Here is an 18412-nt window from a genome sequence, read left to right on the forward strand (position 1 = left end):
ACAGTGACATACTTTTGGTTTGTGTTTTATTAGAGCCAAGTTTTATTGCACTAATACAGATATCTTAGAGCGGATAATTTTGACATCTTAGAGCTTGTGGGTTAATATTAGTACCCAAGCCTTTCTGTAATTTCTTAAAAAAAGAGTCAGTTGGAGTCATGGCAAATTACTAACAAAACTGCATCAAAACATAGCAGTGAATTCCAAAGATAGGGTCGACTTTACTTTTGTTATTTAGTAATCGTACATATATTTTAAAGAGAAAATGCCCTTAAAGGTCAAAGCGCAAATGTTTGATTTTTTGTATTTAATGACAAAAAAAAAAAAATACGTGATCAAATGATATATATGTGATCTCGAAAGTTCTAATGATCAAATTTGAGTAAGAATTTTTCAAAACGCTGTTTTGCCTAAGTTGTACATAAAATTATCATATTGTAATCAAGCTCTAGTAACGCTCTCAATGTCTATCTTCTGTAACCTTCCTTAAAACTAAACGTTCTCTATTCAAAAGAAATTTTTCAAATAGTTCTTATTTTTCCAATTGTGATCAGATTATGTACTAATGGTAGAACATTGTGTCAACTTCCTTGATCTTATTTTCTTACCACCATTAATAATCTTTGCAGTTTCGTATTTTATCCCTTTAGTGCTTAATAGCTTTAAAATCTAAAAGAAATGAAATCCTACATTAACTGTCTTGTAATCGCCATTGGAGGAAGTGGAAGAGGAAGAGAGTAAGAGTAGCAAGAGGACAGTGATGAAAAGGAAGAGGAGGGTGTTGTCTTAACGAGAGAGGTTTTGGTTAAAATGAGGAGTTGAAAATTGCATCTTGATGCTCCAAAAACAAAAAGCGCAACAGCTAAAACAACGCACTTCTTAGAAAAACCAACAGTGACTTTGTTTATTTAGAAATTTTAAACGGCCGCGTGAATGTTCAAAACTCCATGTTTTAAGAATTTGTTTTATCTCTTAAAACTCTTAATATCTACTATGTCCTCCTTTTGCCTTAATCACAGCCAATATTTGCCGGAAATAGATTTATACAAATTAGTTATAAAATCCTGGGGTATGTTGTGTCATTCCCTTTGAAGTACTTCAAAACATTCTTTAGCATTTCGGGGAGCATGTTCGACCTTCTTTCTGTCCAGGTAATCCCAAATATGCTCAATTAAATTCAAATCTGGACTCTGGGAGGCCAGGTCATCTATTCCAGTACTCCTTCCTCTGCCATTTCAAACAATTTTTTGCCACTTGGAAACAATCTTTTGGGTCATTGTCCTGCTGTAGAATAAAATTATGACCTATTAGTCTCATTCCGGATGATACAGCAAGGTGCTTTAGGATATCCACATAACGTTCCCCGGTGAGTCGACCCTCTATTTTGATCAAATCACCTACTCCAGATGTAGATAAACAGCCCCAAACTTGTAAGGAGCCTTCTCCGTGTTTTATAGTAGGGTTTAAACACTCGGGCTGATAGGCTTCTTCAATTCTTCTTCGAACATATTGGCGTCTTTTTGTTCCAAAAATTTCGACTTTGGACTCATCGGTGTACAGAACCCGATTAAACGTTACCTGGGCCCAATCTTTGTGTTGTTTCGCATATTTAAGTTGTTTTTCTTTATTGCTACGCCGTAGTAAAGGTTTTCGAATCGCAACACACCCTCTTAATCCCGATTTGAGTAGGTGTCGTCGAATACAAGAAGGGCTGACATTTTTCCCAGTTGCTGTGTTAGTGTCCTATGCCAACCCGCTTGATGTTTTTTTCCTATTTCTTATAAAATGAAAGGGTTTTAAACATTTATTGTCATCTTTTGTTAGCTTAGGAGGTCTACCGTTTTTCTTTCTATCTTCAAGGGAGCCAGTTTCTCTAAACTTTTTAATGATTTCTGTAACAGCAGTTTTTGAATATCCTGTTTTGGACAAAATTTGGCGCTGCGAATAACCTTCTTCGTGAAGCACAATAGCTTTTTGTCTCTCTATTAAAGATATTTTTCCCATTTAATTAATCTAAAAATGAAACCTAAACATTTAAAAATGAAAACAAACATATAATTTATCTAAAAATGCAAACTAATAACTTTGTTTAATTATCTTTAACCATTTCTTTAACTGTGTTCATAAAAAAACAACAATTTTTTAAAAATGTACCAAAACCCATAAGCATTGTACTAAATTCATTCTATTGCTGCACTTTATACTGTCAAAAACAAAAAATTAAGGAGTATCAACCCGAATCAGTTTAAACCTGTTTATTTTCATTTCTTAACTAGATGAACGCTTGGTCGGTAGTTACTATGACACTTCGTTTTAATAAATAAACAAACAAATCCCTCATGTTAGCTCATCAAGTTTGTTTACTTATTCAAAATGATATACTCTTTTAAGTTTCCTTATATATCATTAAACTTATTTACGCTTTGTAAAGATTACATAGGAAAAAAGTTGTAAATGCGTCTAATTATACCAGTGGTCATAAACATACAGTACTGTGCGTTAGCAGGCTTTAAAAAATGACATAAAAAGGACTTGTTTGGTACAAGTTTAAAAATCTGTAAATATGAAGACTAAATGAGTAAGTTTTTTATTTGGATTTTTGTCTAAGATTTTGTTTTACTATTTTACTTTTTTTGCTACATTAGCCGGGGGATTTCTTTGACGTGCTGGTTTTACTTTTAAGACATTATTTTGTTTTATGAGTTTATCTTCTTCAAAATTCTTTTTCAAATTTCTTCTATAAAGTTCTACTTTAAATCTCTTATTTTAGTTTTAATAATTTTTTGAAGATTTTTTCTTTATATTTCTTCTTTGTCTCAGCCAACAAACGACGTCTCTTAGTTTTCTTAAAGACGTCTTTCCAACTTGAAAGAAGGCATCTTGAAGATAACTTAAAAAGATCTACGTTTTCCGTCGAAAAGACGTCTTACTCAAGATTGTTTAAAGGCGTTTTAATGAAGACAGCTTAAAAGGGTCTTGTTTAAGAAGGACTAAAGACTCTTTTTTCCCGTGGGATGAATACAGAAATTTTTATAGAATGGATTAAACATTTTTTTAAACATTCAAGCTGTTCTCCTGAATCTCCAGTTTTGTCACTTCTGGACAGCCATGAAAGTCATATTTCCGTAAGAGCCTTGGATCTTGCAACTCAGCACTGATTTACAACGGTAAATTTCTCTCTCCATTGCAAATGAATTCATTTCTGAAGCAAGACGTCAGGCAATGTGTGATACTAGAAGAACCTAACTGGTGACTTGGCACTCTAGTTCTACGAAGACTGACACATTCGTCATTCTTGGCTCGCATTGAAGGAGAAAGGGGCCTGTAGTAGTTATTTAACTCCAAAACCGTCTTGGAGTCAGCAGTCATGAAGTGAGAGTCATTAACAAGAAGGTCTCTGTATCTCAACAAATAAGTATCAATCAATACTTTCAAATCGTTTGGTACTAGAATGTTTTTCGCTCCATATTCATAGGCTGTTTTGTACCGCTCTTGCACTATTCAATATATACACTCACTCTTCTCAGCAGCCATGAAGTCTTTAATGCTTAAAAAAGGGCTTCATGACTTTTTACGACTTGTCAACTTTGTAAGTCAAACGTTTCTTGCTTCACTAAAACGAAACAGAAGAAAAATGGTGATGAGGCGGTTAGACAACTTGTGACAAGATAACACAAAGAGTATCTATCCTCTAAAACATTGGAGTTGGTAAGGACATTTGGATGCAGTGTCAATCTGGTGTCACAACAATCAGTATTTCTCCGACTGCATTTTGTAGCTGTTTTCTTGTGACAAAGTATTGTTGTTTGCTACCGCAAACCACTTTTCAAAATCTTGGAAGAGTTTATTTGCTGATTTATAATAAAAATGGAAGCATCTTTATCCAGTTGAAACACGAGTCTCTTGCTATCAGTCAAGACCGAGGAAAGCAAGTGCTTTAAAGGGTTTACTTTTCAATTCTTGGTTTTCAACACACTTGCATTTTTTTTACAAGAAGAGAAGTTGACGAACTAGCTACCAGTAACTTTTCTGTTGGACAATGGAAGAGCAATACCAGAATATACTGAGGACGGCAAACACAACCTTAACCTTTTACCGATTAAACCTTGCCCATTCCTAACCAAGTAATCTGCAAACCTTCAACCTCGACCCCAACCTTCCATATACCCTTCCATATAAACCTAGAGCCTAAACCTTCCTAACTCCCAAACCTTACTACATAACAATAAGAAACATTATACTAATAAATTAATTATTTTATAAAAAAAATGCCGCCCTCACATTATTGACAAAATACAGCGTTATCACAAAATACGTGTTGCCACAAAATACATTTTAGCTTGGGGAATAGAAACCTCATGATGATCAAAAAACTTTAATGAGATTATTTACTGAGGAGTAAAAAAAAACGTGGTTGTAAAACTTTTTTCAACACTAGAAAGTTAAAGAATTTCCACAGTACATTACACAATGTTACAAATCTTTATGCAATTTTCGCCGACTTTAAAGTTTTTATTGTTAATTAATTTTCTCTGCTAATTCCAAAAATGTAAAGTTAAGCTTCCCTAAATCCGTATCTAACACGCACTATACACTTATGTGTGCCGACTTAGTTCTATTTTTCTCATAATGGCTACTAGAGGATGTCGAAATCCTCCTGATATGTTTTGTTATGTTTGTGGATATTGGCAAGAAGTAGGCATTACATAAGATTGTGAAAGGTAAATTGTGGATAGCGTTTGAGAATGCCCATGGGGGATCAGGACAAACCATGGGCATATCATGTGATATGTGGAACCTGTCAAACTACTCTAGCAGGATGGTTACGAGGTAAAAAAAAGGCATTGGCTTTTGCCGTTCCTAGAGAATGGAGAGATCAAAAGAACCATTACTATTACTATTACTTTTGTATGATTGATATTACGAAGTACAGAAAAGCGAAAGGAAGACAAGCTCTTTAAAATCCAGACATACCATCATCAACAGCACCTGTCTCGCATAATGACAGCCTACTAGTACTAAAACCACCACAAAATGTAAGTGTACTTATCATCATACTCTCCAAAAGTCTTACATTTAATCTAGTAAAGCATGATGTATTTACTATGCGTTTATTTTTTAATGATGTTTTGAACTCTACCGTTATTGAAGATGTTGAAGTTACTTTATGTTGTTTTTTGTGCTTTTGCAAAGGAAGATGTAATGAAAATTTCATTAGAGTTAGCAAGTTACATTAGCAAGTGAGATTCAGAGTTAGAAAGTAACGTAGCGTAGACATGGAGAAAGCTTTCGTACCAATAACGGCCGTGAGGCTGAAGCCACTTTCCTAATAAGAGTGAGCTAGAAAATTTAATCAGAGATTTAGGTCTAACTAAGTCAAGAGCTGAACTTCTTTCATCAAGGCTGATGGAAAGGAATTTACGACGCGAAGACTGTCAGATATGTGTGTACCGGAAACAACATCAAGAATTTGAAATTTACTGTCTTGTAAAATGATCTATGTTATTGTAAAAATGTGCCTGGTCTGTTTACTTATCTTAGACTCGAGCAAGATCCTACACAGTTGCGACTGTTCATAGATAGAGTCTCAAATCAGTGTTGCTGCACAATGGAAATAAATGCCAATTTTTGCCTCTTGCAAACTCGGTACAGAAGAAAGAAGACTATGATGATGTCAAAGAATTTCTTGACAAAATTAGTTATTTTAAATTCAAATGGGATGTTTGCCCCAAGCAAAAATTCAAAACAGGCGCAGTACAGCGCCAGTACTGTCTAATAGTGGTGCAATACTGGCAGTCAGTACTGGTTCTGCGTTGGCATTTCCATGGGATGATAACGCTTTGCCAGTACTGAATGTCCAGTACTTAACCATTGCTGGCATCTGGAAATGGCATAGTACATCCTTAAATAAAAATTCGCAACAGGCATAGTATTGCGCCAGTACTGTTTAACACTGGCGCAAGACTGGCAGCCAGTAGTGGTTGTGCATTGGCAGTTATCTAGAATAGCAAAACATATATATGTTGTTAACAACATATATATGTTGTGCTATTAAACTCTCATGAGAGCACCTGCAGGTGCTAGCAATGACATTTCAAGAAACTTCTTGAAAAATTGAGAGCTGTCGCGCTAATGGTAACCAGTACTGGGTTTTGTAACGGTAACTGCCTGGGAAAATAACGCTTTCACAGCCCCGAATATAATAATACGTATACGTATGTAGTACTACATTCATATATTGTCGGTATGTATAAATATATATATATATATATATATATATACAGTTGGCTTGAGGGTTTGCCTCATTATGGCCCAAAATCATAAAAACCTCCTCAAATTAGGAAAATTATATACACACACATATATATATATATATGTATGTATATATATATGTATATATATATATATGTATATAATATATATATATATATATATATATATATATATATATGTATATTTATATATATATATATATATGTATATATATATATATATATGTATATATATATATATTTATATTTATATATATATATATATATATATATATATATATATGTATATATATATATATGTATATAATATATATATATATATATATATATATATGTATATTTATATATATATATATATATATATATATATATATATATATATATATATATATATATATATATATATATATATATATATATATATATATATATATATATATATATATATATATATATATATATATATAAAGTGTTCATAGCCAAATATTTATATAAAATTCCCTGACTTTTCCCTGACTTTTTTGAAAAATCAAATGAATTTGCCTGACCACTTTCAAGATTTGCAATGGTTTTTATAAAATGTTTAAATTTACTACTGTAATGAAATGCTAAAATTATACATGCTTTGAATGACAAAACTTATAAAACTTAGCTATTAATTAAGTTGGATGTTAGTATGGATTTTATTATTCTTATTAATATGGATCTTATTATTAAGAATGAACACTAAGAAGTTTCAGATGATCTTCAAGAAAAATCTTAATATTATGCACATAAAATTCAGTTCCAGATAATCTTCAATAAACCTAAATATTATGCACATAAAATATTTTATAAATCATCTTTCACTAACACAGAAATAAATTGAAATATCTATGTAAATATCTTTCAACATCTTGTGCTATATATGTCTATAACAGAGACTACTTTGGGTTAGTTGTTTGTTATCACTATTTGTAGCTGTACTTAAGGCCGGATTAAGGGTCTTGGGGGCCTGGAGCCGAATAATATTTGGGCCCCATTCCTAAAAATGTGTATTTTAAAATGAATGCAAAAAACATAAGAATACTTTTTTATTTAAATAGAAACTTTTCTTGCTTTCACATTTGCAAAATCAATTACAACATCTTGAAAATTTATATTTTTTAACAGTGTTCTTTCAGTTGTCATTAAACAAAGAGCATTTAAACGATCATTTAACATTGAGGAACGGAGATCATTCTTAACTATTGCCATTTTTGAAAATGCTCTCTTTGCACTACAATTAGTAATGGGAAGAGTAAGAAAAATCCGATATGCGATGTCAACATTGGGAAAAACTGATTCTAACTTATTCCTACGAATTGCTTGTAAATAGAGTGCGCCAAGTTCCCGTATTTACGGGAACTACGAGAGCGGGATCCTGTTCCTGCTTTTGGTATTTAAAATACGGGATTCTGTTCCCGTAATAAATAAAATACGGGAACAGGAAATTCCCGTTCTTGTTCCCGTACGTCATTCGATGTTACGGGGTTTTCCCGTAATTATTATATTATAATATATAATATATAATATTATCATTATCATTATCATCATCATTTTAAAAATATATATTTATTTTATTACATTTTTAAAAATCTTTAAAAAGAACATTTTAGCTTGTTCAGTTATTTCCATTGGGTTTGTCTTTTGGCATTTCTTCAAAATTCAAAGTGGAAATTAGCCCTTGGGCATTATATCCAAGTGTAGACTTTAATTTCCACTTTGAATTTTGAAGAAATGACAAAAGACCAACCCACTGGGAATAACTGAACAAACTAAAATGCTCTTTTTAAAATTATTAAAAAAGTAATAAAATATAATGAAATACAATTCTAATTCATATATATATTTATATATTATAATATAATATAAGAAATACGGGAAAAGCCGTATTTTTACAAGTTTCCCGCATTTTACCAAGTTTCCCGCTTTTTTACGCGATTCCCGCTGTTTTATGATTCGCGCGCATATATTCCCGTTTATTTTAAGATTTTAAGATTTATGTTATAAATTGGTACTAATACTAGGAACAAACTACTATAACTATAAGGTAAATATATATAAATATCATAATAATTTAAAATTATAATTAGGTTTAAGACCTAATTATAATTTTTTTAAGTAGTTTACTGTCTTCGTTTCTTTGCTAACTTTCTTCTTTTCCTTACTAACTTTCTTCTTTTCTTTACTAACTTTCTTCTTTTCTTTACTAACTTTCTTCGTTTCTTTACTAACTTTCTTCTTTCCTTTACTAATTTCTTCGTTTCTTTACTAATTTCTTCTTTTCTTTACTAACTTTCGTCTTTTCTTTACTAACTTTCTTCTTTTCTTTACTAACTTTCGTCTTTTCTTTACTAACTTTCTTCGTTTCTTTACTAACTTCTTCTTTTCTTTACTAACTTTCGTTTTTTCTTTACTAATTTCTTCTTTTCTTTGCTAATTTCTTCTTTTCTTTGCTAACTTGCGCCTTTTCTTTACTAACTTTCTTCGTATCTTTGATATCTTTCTTGTTAATTACCTTATTTTCCTTTGAATATAAGTTATTGGTTAGAATTAACCTTTTTTCCTTTTTTTTTTTAGGCACATAGCTTTTATTAAAGCTCCCCTGTGTGTCTTCTATGTTGTAAAAATCTTCTATGTTGTTAAGTTAATGAATTTAAAAAACAAAAAAAAAAAAAAAAAAAAGAGAATCCAAAAAAAAACAAACACCTAAACCAAAATAAACCACAAAAAAAAACAAATTATATAACCAGGAAAAAAAAAGAAAAAAAAAAGCAGGAAAAAAAACCAGGAAAAAAACCAGGAAAAATACCAGGAAAAATAATACAGGAAATATTAGACGTTCCAGGTGAAAAACGGGAACAGGAACGGGATTTTCCCGTTCCCGTTTTTTAAAATACGGGAACGGGAATTCCCGTTCCCGTTTTTTTCCAAGTCCGGGAAATGAATCCCGTTCCCGGAAATTCCCGCTTTCGTTTCCCGGAAAACGGGAATTGTCACAGCCTACTTGTAAACATTCAACTGCTGATATATTCTTCTCATTAGACAATTTCTTCATAACTTGTTGATGAAATGTATGAAACATTTCCTCTGCCCTGGTTTCCTCTGCTTTCTAAGTGTTTAGCAAGAATGGATCAAATTTTGCTAAGAACTCTATGGCCCTGAGAAAATTTCCATTACTGAAGTCATCTATTTCTTCTGAATCACCCCTAAGAGCTAGACCTCGACTGCACAAAAACTTCAAGCATTTAACAACTCTTCTCAGAACTTCCCTATAGTAACGCTTTTCCTTCAACTGCTGTTTTAAATGAATATCAATTTTTCCTTTTAATGTAACTTTTCCAAAATAGCACTGGACTGCATCAGAATGCTGCTTGCTTTGTTCGTGTCTATGTATAGAACGCAGTCCATGTGCCCAGTCGTTGAATCAAGATCCAAAGTTGTCGTCTGAATCTTGAAAAAGCAAGCAGAAGAAACAAAATATTTTTCCTGTGGATGGTGAATAGATAAGCCAGTCTCTCTTTTGAATTTCACCATTTTTCAACTTAAAAGAAAAACAGATGAGAGCAGCACCTTATTTTGGTATTTGTTACTTTTTTAGATTTTTCAAAACTTTTGTCTTCATTATTTTGATCAGGAATTTCTTTTATAGAAATGCAGTAGCGCTGTGCTTCTTTCAAATCCGTCCACAATGCTGGGTCAGATTGACATATTAACAAACTCGACTAAAACAAAAAACAACGTTGCAGTTTAAGTTAACGATTAAAGATAATAATGCGTTTAATAATATTACTCATAACAAAAATAATAACAATAATGATAATAAAAACAGCAATAATGAAAGAAATAATAATAATGGTAATAACAATAATGACAATAAATTTAACAATTTATTCTTTCCTCTAAATTCCAAGGTATTCTTACATTGCCATATGACACATTTTCTTGCTGCGCTGTTGAATTGTTCATTAAAGAAATATCTGTTACGTTCTGCAATTGTGAACTTTCTGCAGTTGGATTTGATTCAGTTGAAAAACATTGATTCTCCTCTAATGTTTTATCAGGAGATCGGAAAAAAAATTAGTCAATTTTGGGATTTTTTTAATGTTGTTTGCTGTCTGTCACATTTTTTTTTTTTTTTCAGTTTGCGCTTTAAATTTCCGCTTAGATATTTTCTGTACATTATTGTCCAATTATTGCAAAAATAATTGTAATCTTAATTTATAACTCTTTAGTGGTAAAAAAAAAAAAAAAAAAGAAGTAAAATACTAATATTTCAAAAAATATATAAAATATTTAATACATATTTAACAATAAATATAAAAAAATAAAAAAAATAAACAACTATTAATTTAAGTGATATTATTTGTTCTCAAATAAAATAAAAAAATCAAATCAAAATGTCGATTCGCATTTCTTGATAAATAATGAAGCAGTTTAGCATTTAACTTGTATCCGTTTATTTCACTTTTTCAAGTAAGTAAAAAAAGATAAAAGTTGTTCGAACTTTTTTCCAATAAAGTTCGAACGTGTTCAAGTTCGAACTTTTTTTTAAAAGTTTAGAGTTTTTATTTTTAATTACATGAAAAATTAATGGAATTAATTTGATTAGAAATTATCAAATATAATTTCCTTAGAAATTAATAAAACTAATTTAGAATGTCAAGTCATATATAAAAAAAAAATAATAATATAAACGTTTAAAATCGGGGGCCCCACTGATATCCTAATTTTTTTAGGCCGGGCGCCTAGGCTCCTAGGAACCCGGGTTAATCCGGCATTGGCTGTACCTTTGCTAATTCAACAATTCTTAAGATATGTGATGCCATAAAAAAAGGCAACAAAATGCGGACCAAGCGGAGCTATAAATATAGACGTGGCGTTTTTCTTTAAGATATAATAGTATTGATAGATGTAAAAGGCTGATATTAAGAGGCAGAATATATTATGTATCACAAAATCTGAGTATTTGTTAACGACACAACAATGGCGCTACGAGTAGGATCTGATTTAACTTTAGATGATCCAGACAATGCAGAAGCCTGGATTAGATGCTTTTCAGCTACTGTACGAGCAAAAAAACTAACAGATGAGGTAAACGGTAATCGCGAAATAACTGATTTTTTTCTGTCAAAAGCAGGTATTGATGCAATTAAAAAGATTTCACTTATGGTTTATCCGGAAGAATTAGAAAGGATTATGTTTACTGACATTAAAAATGTTATTATGTCCTATTTAAGACCTCAAAAGAGACTAATCATTGCTGAAAGAGTACGATTTTTAACTTTAAAACAGCAAAGCAATGAAAACATTGTACCATATGCACAAAGATTACGCGAAGCATCACGTTTTTGAAAAATTAGGAAAAGATGGTCAGACTGCAGAAGATGATCTTATTCAAATGAGACTAATTGATGGGTTGCATTCTTCTGATCAGAGAATTAAAGCTCTTGAAATGTTACAAAATGGTGAATATCCTAAACTAGGATCCTGTGTTGATTTCATCAGGCAGCTAGAACAAATATCCTCTTTTAGTGCACAAAACAACATTGATGATGTAGAACCCCTTTCAGTCAACCATATGGATAAAAATTAAAATAAACCAAGTCAATGTAAATACTGTGGTCTTCAACACTTACCACGAAAATGCCCAGCATTTGGAAGAAACTGTAAAAAATGTGGGAAACTAAACCATTTTCAAAATGTATGCAAATCAAAAATTAAATATGAAAGAAAAGTAGATGAAATAGAGAATGATGATGCAAGTGTTTATTCTATTTTCACCAATGACTCAAACTCAGAAACTTATGTCAAAATAAATGACTGTAATATAAAAATGCAAGTGGATACCGGAAGTCAAGTCACAATTCTACCAAGAAATTTTAGGGAGCTAATGTCTAAACCTAAGTTAGAAAAATGCCATCTCCGCTTTAAACAATTTGATAGCACAATTATTAAAGTTTTAGGAGAATTTGAGGCAACATTGGAAACAAAATCTAAAATAAATATTGTAAGAATTATTGTTGCAGACTGTATAAAGAATCATGGTTTAATTGGCATGGACATAATAAAAGTAAATGCAACAAATTTGGTTAATAGTGTGGAACCTATTGTTCAAGGACGATTAGTAAATTACAAAGCAAATATACTAATCAGAAGTGGCCTGCAGCCATCTTATTTTGAGTCTCGACCTCTTCCTATTCATGTACGACCATTAATGATAAAAAAGCTCAATGAAATGATTCAACAAGGATTGCTCCGAAGAGTTCCACCTGGTGGAAGCAAATGGGCTTCACCACTTATCATTGTCAGAAAACAAGATGGAGATTTACGCATATGTGCAGACTACAAGGTAGGGGTTAACCAAAAGATTTGCTCAGACTCAAATCCTATTCCAAATATTGAAAATGTATTCCATAAAATGGCAGGAATGAAGTATTTTGCTAAAATTGACCTCAAGGGGGCATATCACCAAATTGAGATGGATAAGGATGCACAGGAAATAACAACAGTTAATAACCCTATTGGATTGTTAAGATGGACATGCTTGCCATTTGGAATAAAAACTGCAAGTGCAATATTTCAAAGAGCAATAGAATCGGTTGTTGGCAATATTATTCCTAATATGATTATATTTCAAGATGATATCTGTGTAGGTGGTAAAAATGCTGAAGAACTGAAATTCAATTTGGAGAAAATTTTGAGGAAATTAAAAGAGTCAGGAATGATTATAAATAAAAGTAAATCAGTGATGGAAACAAAAACTCTTTCATTTTTAGGATACGAACTGTCGGAAAAGGGTGTGACTCCAGATCGTATTTTTGTCAGTAAAATTCTTAAAATTAGTCATCCTAAGGATAAAAAGGAACTTGAGTCTTTCATAGGATTAGTAAACTTTTATGGTCGACACATTGAAAAGTATGCTGAAAAAATGTTACCGTTAAATAATTTAAGGAAGAAAGGAGTTATATTTGAATGGAAGAAAGAACATCAGTATGCATTCGAATTACTAAAGAAGAACCTTTGTGAAGATCCTGTGGTAAAAGTATATGACATCAATAAAGATCTAGAATTAACAACTGACGCCAGTGAAAAAGCAATATCTGGTATACTATCACAAGATGGTCACCCTGTACTATTTCTCTCACGGTCTTTAACAGATGCTAAAACAAGATACTCTAATATAGAGAGAGAAGCACTGGCTATTGTCTGGTTCACTCACAGAGCCAGGCAATTTTTGTTAGGTAGAAAATTCAAGCTTATATCTGATCATAAACCTTTAGAATTCATATTTGATTGTACCAAGGAACTTCCAAAAGTGACATCTGCGAGAATTTTAAGGTGGGCAGATAGTTTAGAATAGTTTCCCCCTTTTTATAACTGATATCGTAGTCAAATGATGGCATTTGACTACGATATTAGTTATAAAAAGGGGGAAACTATTCCCCATGCAGATGCACTATCACGACTGTCTTTTGATTCGCAATGTGAAAAAAATAGCCAAGAAACCTTTATACACTTAGTTGAATCAGATATCGTTAACCTTGAGGAGATTAGGAGAGAGACAGAAAATGATAGACTGTTGATGGATATTAAAACCAGAATTGGTAAAAACAATTGGAGCAGATGCTCTGTTGCAGAAAGGCCTTTTAAATCTAACAAAGATAAATTGACTATTGAAAAAGGAATTGTTTGTAATGGTGACCTGATTGTACCTCCTAAGACAATGAGAAGAAGATTTATCAAATCAGTCCATGATGACATACACTGCGGGATAATGCAAACTCGATGTACATTAAAGTTGGAAGCATGGTGGCCTGGTTATTACCAAGATGTGGAAGAATATGTTAAAAATTGTGAGACATGTGCAGAGATAAAAGTAAAGAATGAAACAACAGTACATACATGGCCCAGTGAAGAAAAACCATGGTGCAGAGTGCATATGGACCATGCTTCTGTACAGGGTGTTGGATTATTTTTGATTCTAGTAGATGCCTTTTCTGGATGGCCGGAGGTCATTAAGGTAAACAATCGTGAAGCTTCCACAATTAAGACAGTTCTTCAAAGTGTGTTTTCAAGAAATAATGCTGCAGAATTTCATGACACCACTTTATGCCAGTGGCTGAAGAAAATAGGGTGCTTGCCATTTAAGACCCCGCCATATCATCCCCAATCTAATGGAGCAGCTGAAAGAATGGTGAAGACCGTTAAAATGGGTTTGAAAGCCTATTCACCAGATAAAGGTTTATTAAGTGGATATTTAAGTAGAATGTTACTGAGTAACAGGTCAATACCTCATGCAGGAAAGTCAAGAAGTCCCTCTGAGATGATGGGGAGACAGCTGAGATCTCCTCTCACTATGAGCTTTGAGAGTGGATCACCCTTATGGTATTGACAAAGACCAGATTTAAAGCCAGAACCAGCAGCCTTCATTTCCCAAGCAGGTCAAAACACTGCAATTATAATGAGAAATAATTTGGGAACGTTGGGGCATTGTGACCAAATAAATAAACGTCTAATCGAGACTAGTACATTAGAGGATAATGAAGGTTGTAATCATGATCCCGTAAATGATGAAAAACTCAATCTTATCAATAGTGAGAAATTTGATACATGCAGAATACCCAAGGAAGAATGTATCGAAAATCGAAGAAGCACTCGATCAACGAGAGTGCAAAAGCCAATACGTTTCAGGGATGTGATGCCATAAAAAAAAGGCAACAACATGCGGACCAAGCGGAGCTATAAATATAGACGTGACGTTTTTCTTTAAGATATAATAATATTGATAGATGTAAAAGGCTGATATTAAGAGGCAGAATATATTATGTATCACAAAATCTGAGTATTTGTTAACGACACAACAAGATAAAAATAGTACAGTAGAATAAAACATGCTTAGAAACATAAAAAAAGATATTTGAGTATCAATAGCTAGACTAACTTAATAAATTGCAAATATCTTTTAAATATTTTTAAGCAAAATCTTATATTGAAAATATAATTAAAGTTTTTTAACTAACCATATTTGCATAAATGTCAACATAAATAATATTATATATAAAGAAAAAAATTGTCAAAATGCAACAATTGTTAATTCAGTTTCTTTTTCATCCCTTCTAATATCGACAATGTGTCCTGCAACCTAGCAACATCTTTCATTTTCTCCTCACTTTTCCTTTTTAAAGCATTCGCTTTGCTGACCAATGGTGTTTTGTTTTCCTTTTCCGCTTGTTCCACAGTCAAGACAAACTCTTCTTCTAGCATTATTGAAGCTTTTGTAAGGAAACCCACTTTAGATTTTAGTTCTTCAATTTCAGACAAAATAATGGCTTTCTGATCTAGCATTGCATGTTTTTTATTGTTTGACTTCTCTTCCTCAAGCACGATCTGGTATTTTTGATGTGCAGATTTAAAGGCAACTTTCATTTCTGATGTGATCTGGACAGAACGGGGATTGAGGTTGTTGGTAAGCATGAAATCACGCACAAGACGCCGTCCAACAATTCCATCTGTTGATATTTTATCAGTAACCACATCCTTATTGACACTAAACCCCTGTTCAACTGATGCCTGTCCATGACTCAGAGTCAGAACCAGCTTAATGACTGATGATAACTCTGGATACTTTTTTATGTCAATGTCTTTAAAGTAAAAATCATCAAGACGTTTATTCTTTCGATCATAACTAATGAAAACATCCCCATTCATAGCGAATTCTGATGACATAAACTTTGAGAACTGGCTGATAACTTTGTCAGAATAAGAAGCAGTTAATATTCCAAGTGAGATAAGATGATGCAGCAATATTTTCATTTGATTCCTATTTTTTTCAGGTGTGATCTGAGCATAAAAATTTGGCAGCAAACAAGCACTTGTGTTAACAATCACGGAATCAAGTAGACATCTTTCAAATAACTTTTCAGAAGCTGAAACCAAAATTTGCATGAATTGAACTTTAAATTCTTTAATATCCTTCAAAATAACTGCATCATTCTTTCTGAGCTTTGACAGTGATAATTTAACAGCAAACCCAATATCAATTTCACTGAGTTTCAAATGGTTCTCTTTATTTTGCAGATCAATTTTGGTAAGTTTTGAGCAAGCCTCAATAGTTTCAGATTTAATGAACATCCTAAGAATACTCTTAACCAACTGCACAAGATCACCATTCATGTGAGGCAACATTGGAGCGTCTGTCTGATAGAGCTTCAGAAACGATTCAAACATGCTCGCCAGGTAGCTAAAAAACTGGAATTTTACAAGGGAAAGTTCCTTTTTAACAGCATTTACAACAAACTTATATGATTTGCAAGATGGTCGTTTACTTTTAGACAGAGCCTCCCAATAATTAACAACTTTTATAAAAGATGGCCAAATACTAATTAATCTATCTGCTACCTTTTTGTCTTCAACCCATCTGGTTGCGCAAAACGAAAGTGGGAACACAGAACCTTCAGTGATACTGATAAAGTCACTTCTTCTGGCACGAGAATCATGAAATAAGGTAAAGCAGCTTTGAAATGTCTTTTTAAGTTCCCAATCAATTGATTCTACTCCTGTTTTGAAAGCACCATGAATTATGTGTAGGGAACAGCAGCCTATGTCAATAAGTTTAGGTAGTTTGTGCTCTTCACGCTTGCTTTGAACGTCTCTGTGAAATTTCAAGTTGACACTGGGTCCATCCATAGAAACCTGAACAATTTTGATGATATTAAGATCACTTATCTTTTCATTAAAATGATTTAGCAAATCATGACTAGTACTATGTCCCATAAACGAGGAATCCCAATACCTCACTTCAACTTGCATTTTTTCCTCATTCCAATATCGGATGAGTAAATCCATTTGAAAAGTTTGAGTTTTTTTGTTGAGCGATTCATCAAAAGATACAACAAGCCAAGGAGACAGGCTCAGTTGTTGTTTAAGTAAACCTATGTCCAACTTTATTTGGTCCCATTTGAAAAGATTTGGCAATCTCACTGTCAGGAAACATTGCTTGAAACAAATTTGTCACATCTTTGTTTGAATTGTTAGAAATTATATTTAAGCAACAATGCAATGCCCACATAATTTCTGCACAGATTTTTATTAGAATTTGATACGATGAGTTTTAAAGATTGCTGCTTCATTTTTCCTGTTGAGAAACTATCAGTTATCTTTAAATTAGACTCTTCCACTGAATTAGGAAAATTATTATTTTTAGAGGCAGATGATTTAAAAAAACAAGAGAAATAGCTTGCAACTGAAATATGTTTTTTCCCTTTCTCATGACTTTTTATTGCTTGAATACCCATGTTCGAAAGTTCAGTTAATTTATTGCATAACTTGCATCTTGCCTGGGTGTTATTTTTCCCTTTCATTAACCAAGAGTCAAAATGAGGGTAAATGTCTTTGTTTAACCATTCTTCTTTGAAATAAGTCTTTTTTTTCCATTTTATTCATTATAATAATTCTAAAAACAGAAACAAAATATTATAAAATTAATCATATATATAACATAGGGCACTGTAGCAAATTTTATTGTTTTAGCTTTTAAAAGCCTTTTTCATTTTCAAAATTCATTTTCATAAGGATTTTAATCTTAATTAATGTAACTTTAAACAAATAAGCGCGAAGGTTTATCGCTCTAAAGACACGAAAGTGCTTAAAGTTCAAGTTGCTGTTGTTTATAGAATAAATTATAAAAATAGTTTTAAACGATTGAAATTGATAATAAAAAAATATTGATAATTATTTTTTTTACAGCAAATAAAAAAAAGAAACATGCACTATTATTGTAACAATAAAATAACAACCATAATTTAAATAAAATGTGTTTATTGAAAACAATTGATAGTAATAAACAAAGTAATTTGTTATTTGATTTGAAAGCGTTTTGCATAATATAAGTACGTTAAAAAATATTCAACTTTTAAAAAAGTTAAAAAGCCGCAGTCAAATTGTAAAAATAAAATATACGTGTGGTCATATAAAGGTGTTCGATCACATGCCTTCCTGTGAAACACTATAGGGTACTTTTTAATTGTCAAAATAAATGGGTAGCACCAACAGAAACATAATAGCTTAATTGTAAAACTTCTCAATCAGAATTCCCTGACTTTTCCCTGACTATCTGA

The 18412-nt window shown here is 32.0% G+C and overlaps 1 protein-coding gene and 1 pseudogene across 1 annotated transcript; both read right to left on the minus strand.

Moving 5' to 3' along the window:
* Positions 1-15386: 15386 nt before the first annotated feature.
* On the minus strand, positions 15387-16526 carry LOC149876686 (uncharacterized). The gene has a single exon (XM_090074889.1). It carries the CDS (start codon positions 16521-16523, stop codon positions 15387-15389), a length of 1137 nt encoding a protein of 378 aa, XP_089931015.1. The 5' UTR covers positions 16524-16526.
* Positions 16527-16562: 36 nt separating this feature from the next.
* Positions 16563-17731, minus strand: LOC149876687 (uncharacterized; annotated as a pseudogene).
* Between the last annotated feature and the right edge of the window lie 681 nt (positions 17732-18412).

This window comes from Hydra viridissima, unplaced genomic scaffold (assembly GCF_058129835.1).
Source record: "Hydra viridissima isolate aposymbiotic clone 2 unplaced genomic scaffold, HvirCarnegie_v1 scaffold_18, whole genome shotgun sequence".
In the NCBI taxonomy this organism is placed as follows: domain Eukaryota; kingdom Metazoa; phylum Cnidaria; class Hydrozoa; order Anthoathecata; family Hydridae; genus Hydra; species Hydra viridissima.

What these genes read in the sequence shown, in the direction of transcription:
- LOC149876686 (XM_090074889.1), bottom strand. Translation starts at nt 16,523, where the DNA reads ATGTTTGAATCGTTTCTGAAGCTCTATCAGACAGACGCTCCAATGTTG.